We start from the raw sequence: 10,286 nt of genomic DNA on the forward strand, positions 1-10,286 counted from the left end.
CCTCGAAAACGAGATGATGCATCTCAAGGAGTTTATCCAAATGAATACATTTCAATATATTATCGGCTATACTGACTAAATATATCTGAATGCTGATTATTTATTTCCATTTACCTCATTTATTTTATTTATCTATTTATTTTAATGTAATTACTTTAATATTTGCTCTCATGTTGTTCATTTCCTCATATTATTACATATTTAACTGATATTAATGTTTACCTGTATGTTTGTATATTCTGCTGTTGTTCAATAAAGTAAAAACAGAGAGCTGAGATGTACGGAGTCCTGCTGGTGTCAAAAACAAACAGAAAACCAAAAGCTTCAAGTTCAAACTGCTTTTTATTTTAATAATCAGATCAATGTTACAGAAGCTCGTTGTGTTTGCTTCTGCTTGAATTTTAACCAGCAATGAAAATAATGTTACTCAAACTTCTCAAAGTTATTTATTTACATCTTCACACACAGGAAGAGACTCTCACTCAGACAGAGGACATAGAGTCATCGAGGAACCAAGGCCCCAAGACCCAAACCCAAACCCAGCATACAGAGGTTCAGTGAATGTGGTGTTGAAGGTGTGGATGTGGATCAGTGTGTCAGAGGAGACTCTGTAGAAGGACAGAGTGCCAGCAGGACAGTCCACATACACTGCCACTCTGTTAGAGACAGAGGAGGAGGAGGAGGAGGAGTAGATGGGTGTTCTTGTCCTATTGTGCCAGACAGAGTAACCTTTTTCATCAGAGCACCACAGACTCCAGGACTGATCATTCCTTCCAAACCAACAGTCATCACTCAGTCCTTTCCTGCTGATTCTCCTGTAACTCACTGATATAAAAACTATTCCTCTCCTCTCGACCTCCCAGTAACAGCGACCAGCCAGACCATTACTACACAGCAGCTGAAGGTAGTAGTCAAATCTGTCTGGATGATCAGGATATGACTGAACCTCCTTCACATTTGTCACCTTCCTGTTGTTGTGAGACAGTTTGAGTTTTCTGTGTACTGTGTTTGTGTCCAGTGTGAGTTCACAGAAATCTGATGAAGAGAAGAAGAAACAACACAGCAGTAGTTTATCATCTGACACACCTGATGTATTTATTCTCTGTTTAACTTCTGATCTGTTGTTCATTTCTATAACGTTTCATGATGACACATATTGTCAGTAATGTTTTAATGAATAAATACCACAAAGACCAACTTTGTATTTAAAGAGAAACTGACTATGTGCTGTTTAGTTGTCATGAATCAAATTCAATCCACACTTACACTTCTTCACACCAGGTTTTAACCTGTGCTCTCCACCATGGTCCACCCTGGAGGAAGAAACACAGTCAGAATGATTTTCTATCCAACATGAGTCTTAACTGCTGTTCAACATGAAGCAGTGTTCCTCAGTTTGTCAGAGTGACACAGAAACAGGCTGAAACTCATCTGTCTCAACTGTCTGCTGGATTCTTTCACTGAAGTCTGAGAGGAAAAGACCTGAAGAAGAAGATGTGATGAACAAATATGTCCTCCCACATGATAAATCACTAGATTAAATATTGATCTCTGCAGGTTGTCCTGAGGATAGAGCCAGTCATCACTTCAATATCAAAAAGGAGCATTTTTGAAGTGATCAGAGAATAAATGCAGCTATAAGACAGCAAAACATTTGACTGTAATTATTCCATGTGTTCATTCATTTGGTTTGAATATATAATAATAATAATAATAGTTGAAAAGAAAAATGTGTCGGATAAATGAAGAAAGTAGTTTATGTTTCTTTTGTTGATCAGATAATAATCAGATAATTAACAGATTTTTAACTAGTGATGAATTAAATATAACAGAGAGACACACTGGAGTTTATTCTGTCATCTGTCTCCACTTCAAACTTGAAGCAACATTAGCAGCCGATTATTGTTATTGAGATGCTCTTTTATGGCCAAGCCAGGTAAATAAAGATATGTCTGTGTGTATGAACCATTCAAACCTTCCTACCATTCAATAACAGATAAATATAACATTCATTTCATCTAGTAGGAATAATGACTATAATCTATAATCTAATGATATTTAGTCCACTAAAACTGAAACAATGTACATGACTCAATTGAGTCAATTTTAGTCATGACTAAAACTACATTTACTGTTAAATGTGACCTGAGAGTGTCCACCTGTCTGTCCTTATGTAACTTTCTGTTTCCAGTTACATGCTGAGACCAGCAGAGTCCAGTAAAGCAGTATCTAGGATGTCTCTGATATTAAACTGAGCTACTATTCAAAATATCAGTTAACAGGATCCTGAGTTCTTAGCAGTGTTGAGCTGGTTAAATGTACAGTTTACTTATAGATGTTGCTACAGGCTTAAATAAGAAGATAAAACTATGTTTCTAATGACCACAGAGTGTATGCAGTTATAATATATTTAATAACCAGTAAATAACAGCACTCTGTCTCCTCTAACTATGAGCTAGAAACAATGGTACGTATCTTCAGTGTCAGTATGGAAACCTTACGAAGGCTTTTCTCTGGATGTTTTGGGGGCATTCGTATTGTGCCGCTAGAGGTGAAATTCTTGGACCGGCGCAAGACGGACGAAAGCGAAAGCATTTGCCAAGAATGTTTTCATTAATCAAGAACGCAAGTTCTTGTTTTATTCATTCACAACTGATTCTCAATTGAAGGAATATAAATAGAAGCACTACTTTCATTAAATAACTGCTACATACATACATAACATATAGATACAACAATAACAGAGAAAAACAACTTGTTTTCTGGTTTTGGTTTAATTTCTATTCCTATTGTTGATTTTACAGGAAAACATGAAAACATGAAATTCTGTTTTTAAACTGACTCAAAGACGTAGAATGTTTTGTGAATCGATACAAAGTTGATTACGTTGAGTTTGTGAATGCTGCGTCACTTGATCGTGTTAAATGATCTGCTCTCCTTTCATAAAGGATGGTCAGGTGTACTCTGTGCTAAAGGAGGTTAGAAAGGAAGCACTGAATCATTGTTCCTTAGCATTTAGAGAATTCAACCAGCTCTTGACATAGATGCCATTTAGATACTTCTGGGTCATTTCACTCAGTGAGGAAGCTTCCACTTTTAGCTTATATTTTATTTTCTGTACATTAAAGGTTCACAAAATGAAAGTCCCACCCACTTTTTAAAATCATTAGTTTGGACATCAGTACATGAGTCTATCCACTCAGCGCTGTTTTCATAGCGCCGTGTCAGCGCTTCAATATTAAATCTCACTCAAATCAATGAAACTCCGCTCCATGTTTTCACTGATACCGGCAGCTTCTACTGTGAAGAAGCACTAATGCTATGCTAGTAAATAGTGAAGAGATGAGGAGGTGGTTAGTTTTTATTTAGTTGTTACTGTAGAGAGGACTGGTCTGTTTTTAGCTGAAAGGCTCTTGGTTTGATGTTTGGACATAAAGAAGAGTAAAGGGAGTCATCACTGGTAGCAATCAGTTAACTTCAGCTAACTACAGCTGAGTCTCTGATGGAGGAGCTGACTAATAAAAGCCTGGCTGACTCATTTATAAACTGGATCATCTTTGACCTGCTGCTGAGGGCTTTGGGTAAAATTCCAGTTTCACAGACTGGTACTTTACAGTCAGTTGTAATTATATTCAGTATTTATATTCAGCATAATTTGTTCTGATTATAAACATGAAAGAATAGACACTGCTCACTAAAAAACGATCACTCCTCCTCTCCTGACATCTATGTGTATGAGAGAGAGTCAGAGACAGGAGCAGGATGGAGAGACAGAGCAGAGATCTATGCTGTGGTGAGTGATAAAAGGGATTTAACAGTTTAGAATATTTTGTAAAAAATTTCCTCACACACAGCTCTCCTTACACACATGTGGCTACACTCTGCCTCCCCCAAAGTGATCTCTGATTGGTTTGGATTACATCACACATAACATACTGAACATGCCCAACAAACAGGACAGAAACCCACAAGAAAACAAAGGATCATGGTAAATGTAGTCATTGAATGAATCTATCTGTAGTTTAAAGAAAACACACTTCCTTTCATTTCATCTACATTTATCTATATTTTAAAGTCCTCTTCACCTACCTGAGAGTGTCCAGTCTCCAGTGTGGATCCTTTAATCCAGCAGACAGTAACTTCTCTCCTGAGTCTCCTGGATGATTGTAGCTCAGGTCCAGCTCTCTCAGATGGGAGGGGTTGCAGCTCAGGGCTGAGGCCAGAGAAGCACAGCCTTCCTCTGTGATCAGACATCCTGACAGACTGGAAATATAAAAAGGTTGATAACACAATGTTTTTAATCACATATGTACCAGAATCCTACAGATGACCCAGACTAAAGAGCGATCATGCATTGTTTTAAAAAAATCTGTAAAGCAGGATGAACATTTTAACATAAACATGTATTCTGTAAATGTTCAAAACAAGAAATGTTTAGATGCTCTATCCTGACCTTAGAGTTTCCAGTCCACAGTGTGGACTCTCCAGCCCAGCAGAAAGCTGCTTCACTCCTGAATCCTGCAGGTCGTTGTGACTCAGGTCCAGATCTCTCAGACTAGAGGACTGGGAGCTGAGAACAGAGGACAGAGCTGCACAGCTTCTCTCTGAGAGGTGACTGCCACTCAGCCTGGAGAAAGGGTTAGTAATGAACACAAAATGTTTAATTTATCATATTTTTATTAAACATATTTCATATTGTTCAAATATCCAGTGTTTCATCCACTTACAGAGCTTTATTTGAAACTTTGACCACTGGCAGCAGCCTCAGAAGAGCCTCCTCTGAAGCAGAGTATTTCTTCAGGTCAAACACGTCCAGATCTTTTTCTGATGACAGTAAGATGAAGACCAGAGCTGACCACTGAGCAGGAGACAGTTTATCTGTGGAGAGACTTCCTGATCTTAGGGACTGTTGGATCTCCTCCACTAGAGAACGATCATTCAGTTCATTCAGACAGTGGAACAGATTGATGCTTCTCTCTGCAGACACATTCTCACTGATCTTCTTCTTGATGTACTCGACTGTTTTCTGATTGGTTTGTGAGCTACTTCCTGTCTGTGTCAGCAGACCTCGTAGGAGAGTCTGATTGGTCTGCAGTGAAAGACCCAGGAGGAAGCGGAGGAACAAGTCCAGGTGTCCATTTGGACTCTTTAAGGCCTCATCCACAGCTCTCTGGTAGAGATGTGTCTGGGATGTTTTTTGTTCGTGTGCCAGCAGATTGACTCCAGACTTGATGAATGTCAGATGGACATGAAGAGCAGCCAGAAACTCCTGAAGGCTCAGATGGACGAAGCAGAACACCTTGTCCTGGTACAGCCCTCTCTCCTCTCTAAAGATCTCTGTGAACACTCCTGAGTACACTGAGGCTGCTCCGATATCGAAGCCACACTCTGACAGGTCTGATTCATAGAAGATCAGGTTGCCTTTCTGCAGCTGCTCAAAGGCCAGTTTTCCCAGAGACTCAATCATCTTCCTGCTCTTTTTATTCCAGTGTGGATCTCTCTCAGTTCCTCCATCATACTTGACATTCTTCAGTTTAGCCTGAACCACCAGGAAGTGGATGTACATCTCAGTCAGGGTCTTGGGCAGCTCTCTTCCCTCTCTGCTTTTCAACACACCCTCCAGAACTGTAGCAGTGATCCAGCAGAAGACTGGGATGTGGCACATGATGTGGAGGCTTCGTGATGTCTTGATGTGGGAGATGATGGTTCTGGCCTTCTTCTTATCTCTGAATCTCTTCCTGAAGTACTCCTCCTTCTGTGGGTCAGTGAACCCTCTGACCTCTGTCACCATGTCAACACACTCAGGAGGGATCTGATTGGCTGCTGCAGGTCGTGTGGTTATCCAGAGGCGAGCAGAGGGAAGCAGTTTACCCCTGATGAGGTTTGTCAGCAGCACATCCACTGAGGTGGACTCTGTAACATCAGTCAGGATCTCAGTGTTGTGGAAGTCCAGAGGAAGTCGACACTCATCCAGACCGTCAAAGATGAACACAACCTGGAACTCTTCAAACCTGCAGATTCCTGCTTCTTTGGTTTCAGTAAAGAAGTGATGAACAAGTTCCACCAAGCTGTACTTTTTCTCTTTCGCCACATTCAGCTCTCTGAAAGTGAATGGAAATGTGAAGTGTATGTCCTGGTTGGCTTTGTCTTCAGCCCAGTCCAGAGTGAACTTCTGTGTTAAGACTGTTTTCCCAATGCCAGCCACTCCCTTTGTCATCACTGTTCTGATTGGTTTATCTCTTCCAGGTGGGACTTTAAAGATGTCTTCATGTCTGATTGTTGTTTCTGGTCTGACTGGTTTCCTGGATGCTGTTTCAATCTGTCTGATCTCATGTTCCATGTTCACCTCTCCAGTTTCTTGTGTTAGTATGTAGATCTCGGTGAAGAACTCTTGTAGAAGTTTTGAATTTCCTGCTTTTGTGATTTTCTCAAACAAATTTTCAAATTTCTCCTTCAGGTTGGATTTGACTTTATGCTGACACATGGCAAGAGTATCTGAAAGAATACAAGAGACAAAATACACAAGAGAGTAATGTTACAGTAAGTTCTAATAGTTTCCTGATCATTGTGCAGATTTCTGATTCATAACAAAATGTTAACATGGATTGAAACATTTTTCATACTGTGATGAATCACTTTACAGTCATACAACCATTAACACTACAACATTGTCCTGAATTTAAGGTTTGGTTTAAGTCTCCTCTCCTTTACTTTCACACTGGTTTCTGGCATAGCCTGAGCAATGTGCCTCCCAAATCATTGGAACACAACATCTGGTCCCATATGTCACCTAAGACAAAATTACAGTGTCCAGAGTCTTCAACATATCAGAACAAACCTCATCCACCTCTGGCATCTTACCACTGTGAACCTCTCTGAGTACTTTAATAACCTGTACCTGTAACCAAGAGCTGGATGAGACTTCCCTCAAACGTTTCAGCCCAGTCTCCTCTGTAGAGAGGTGTCAGTCAGGGTCAGGAGATTGTGAAATCATTGCTGCCTTTGTCAAGTAATATCTTCCAATTGCTTGCTAGAACCTCATTCAGGTCAACTTCTCCATGATCTCTCAGAACCATCCCACAACAGTTTTCCTTCCTTTACTACAGAAGCTTAAGTCCTTCTTGCCTCCCGGTATCCTTCAGCCTCTTTGGGAATCCTCTGGACATAATAGAGGATTCACCAAATCTGAAAGGACTAACCCCTCAGGTAGGAATCAACAGCTTTCTGGCCAGAAGTCGGGACAGCTGCTCCTGCAATGGAGGCTTTGAAAATGTCCAATGTCATATGTGCCAAATCCCCCCAAACTGTGGGACAACACAGCAGTGCTCAACATAGGTTCATGAGTAATCCCACACCCATGCCTGTCAGCCTGGGAAAAAACTGGGACTTCCGAAAAGGACCTGCCCATGAAACAAGGTTTCATACAACACACAATCAGGTGTCTGCAGACCCAACCTTTAAATGCAATAATCTGTTAGTCCACCTGGACTTACAGGAATGTATGCTTCTAGACCGTTCATATACATGGGACATGTAAAACAGAAGGGAGATAGCCAACTTATGATAAAGAGTTTTTAAAATTAATTGCAGGGTCACACTGCCAACCTGGACGAACTATAGACCTGAACCTCTATGGTCACTGTGTTTCATTGCAGGCGACACAAACATCTCAGGATACACCACTGTCCTATTTATCACATGTACTTCAAGCCTGCCTGACAACTTCTGTGTGACTGGTGTATGTCACATGATGCCTCACTGTGCTGCCCTTTAATTTCACTACATTTAACAAAAACATTTCATATTTGTGCAGAAAAACTTTCTTTATATTTGAAAAGACCATTCAGTGCCTGGATCTCCCTGTCATGTGAGACTTATCAGTTTAATCATGACTTACGTTTAGAGATGGTGTGTGAGCATTGCTTATTCATCTTCCCCAGAACCTTTTTGGTCACCTGCAGCGTGTTTTCACTGTAGGTCTGGACCATCAGATCCACTGTGTCGCACCGGTCCGACTTCTCCAGTCGACTCTTTGGGATTGTTGGGAGGTCTTCCAGGACCTCAGGCTGCTCCAGGTACCACTTAAATGTTTTAAAGTCATCTTCTCCCAAATTCTGTAAAGTTCTCAAGAGATCCTCTTTAGCGTTAGAGTCCACTGTTTTTCCTCCCTGTCAGAAACAAAGAAAGCCTTTTAAACCTTCAACAAACATACAGTTCATCACATCCCATCTCATCACTCTGCTGCTCACTCTTCCATTAAAAGTTTCCAAAAATGATGGTGAACATGTGTAATAACACTTCCTGTGTCCAGTGGGTGGCGCTATGATTAAAAGACAATATTGAAGAATAGATGGGTTCAGGACGTGAGACATTTGGTGCAGGTTGGAACATGTCTGTTAAAGTTACAGCAACTTCCTGTTTCACGGCAAATCATCAGTTTGTTGTGGCGCAATGATCAGAACGCTCGATTGAGGCTTTAGATTTTAATATCTTTTCATCACAAAGGTTTTGTGTGTATGCAAGTGGATGAGCAGAGGGAGAGGCTGAAAACACTACAGAAGAAAAGATTGACTTTTATTTCCACAGAGATGTGATGTATGAATGTCCGTATTCAGCCTGAATCTTAAGAAAAAGAGGTTTGTTTCCCTCAGAGCTCGACAAAAACTAAAACCATCAAACAGCTGTGACGTTCTTACCTGTTCATCCATCTGCAGACGTTAAGCCTCTGTGTCTCTGTGCTTCTGAACGTCTGCTGTCACTCTCACCTTCAATATTCAACCATCTGATGACAGCAGAGAACAAGTCTGTGGGATAAAATGATCTTCAGTAAATCATATCTGACAGCTGTTTCAGTGTAAAGCAGAAGTTCAACTGAATTTAAAACCATTTAAACTGACTGCATATCAATAATGATAATTATTATAATTTGATCTCTTTAAAACACTTTCTGTTAATCTCAATGTTGGTTATATAAATATTTATCAAACACATTGTAATGTAGTTATAAACAGATTGAAGGAAATGTGTCTTTATTAATGTCTTTGTTAACAACTATAACTCTTAATGAAGCATTCATAACTGGTTTATAAACAGTTAAACGTTTTCTCCTTTCAAAGGGTTAGGGTTAAACTTCCTGTTTGGTACATAAACAGTTAATAAATGATCAGTATATGAATATTTCTGATGTTCTCTATTTTAAAAACATTTCTAAAGATATATTTAGTCCGTCTATGTTTCTGATGACCTGCTACGTCTCTGTGATGCAGATCGAATCTTTTCCCTCCACATCTTTACATCTTCCAGCTCGCTGTGTTCACTTCAGCAAACAGTGTATTTATATATTTACACTGATGGTCTACAGTCAGTGTTCATACAGTCCAAAGCAACCAGACTGTCAAAATATGCTTCTATTGTTCTATTGTATTAATAAAGCCTTATTATAGAGGGAAAGTTCAACCCTCATCTCCGGTTTTCGCTGCTCTTCTGTGTTTCCCGCCATTAAAGTGGTCACTGTGTAATATATCTGATTGAATACTGGCGTGTAAGAGTCCGACTTTAAACTGTGTTCACACCAAAAGCATCTGACTCGCCGCTGATGGGATGTCGCTGCGCAATGTCGCCTGAAAAGTTCAATTTTTCCGACTTCATTTGCACCACCTGATATGAAATTGCATGTTATCGCGCCATTTACATTGATTTTCTACGTAGACTTGCTGCTCAATTCGTGTCAGACGCTTTTGATGTGAACACCTCTGCAGAAATCCAGGAGTTAGGTCAACAATCTTTAATAAAGTCCCACAGGAGCAAAGACAGCTGGTACATCGTACTTATCCAAAATGAATAATCAGCCAATTATGACTTCTTGAAGTTATGGTTATTTGAAGGATATTAAACAACAACAGAATATATATAATTAGTTATAATGGTCTGAATAAACAAAGAAATAATGACAATAATAGCACTGCTGCTGAAATCGGTCGACTTCACATTATTACAAGTAATGCTCCAAATGTCCACTAGAGGTCTCTCTACTGCAGCCAAAGGATAGACAGCACATTGAATACAGGCATCAGCTATAGTATGAAAACTAGGACCAAATAAGTAAGTTTACACTATTGGCTAGTCAAATCAAATAATTTATGACTAAGTGCTGCTAATGAACTAATGATCACGCTAACAACAGAGCATTACACCTACTGCAAATAATATAAGAGCAGGGACATTTGAACAGTCACCGTGTTTGTGTGTTATTGCTTTGAGTCTCTATGTGATGTGTTCAGATCAGA

At 39.8% G+C, this 10,286-nt stretch overlaps 1 protein-coding gene across 1 annotated transcript; it reads right to left on the reverse strand.

Moving 5' to 3' along the window:
* Positions 1-356: 356 nt before the first annotated feature.
* LOC128366628 (NLR family CARD domain-containing protein 3-like) lies at positions 357-8,133 on the reverse strand. The gene is made up of 6 exons (XM_053327365.1): positions 7,898-8,133; positions 4,728-6,495; positions 4,454-4,627; positions 4,090-4,263; positions 1,267-1,313; positions 357-1,035 (listed from the first exon to the last, which is right to left on the reverse strand). Exons 1-6 carry the CDS (start codon positions 7,986-7,988, stop codon positions 479-481), a joined length of 2,811 nt encoding a protein of 936 aa, XP_053183340.1. The 5' UTR covers positions 7,989-8,133; the 3' UTR covers positions 357-478.
* Between the last annotated feature and the right edge of the window lie 2,153 nt (positions 8,134-10,286).

This window comes from Scomber japonicus, chromosome 10 (assembly GCF_027409825.1).
Source record: "Scomber japonicus isolate fScoJap1 chromosome 10, fScoJap1.pri, whole genome shotgun sequence".
NCBI classification, from domain to species: domain Eukaryota; kingdom Metazoa; phylum Chordata; class Actinopteri; order Scombriformes; family Scombridae; genus Scomber; species Scomber japonicus.

What these genes read in the sequence shown, in the direction of transcription:
- LOC128366628 (XM_053327365.1), bottom strand. Translation starts at nt 7,988, where the DNA reads ATGGTCCAGACCTACAGTGAAAACACGCTGCAGGTGACCAAAAAGGTT. An exon ending in TGGAGACTGGACACTCTCAG is followed by an intron (nt 1,314 to 4,089) that starts GTAGGTGAAGAG and finishes TTCTTCCTCCAG; the next exon opens with GGTGGACCATGGTGGAGAGC. An exon ending in AAAACCTGGTGTGAAGAAGT is followed by an intron (nt 1,036 to 1,266) that starts GTAAGTGTGGAT and finishes TCTCTTCATCAG; the next exon opens with ATTTCTGTGAACTCACACTG.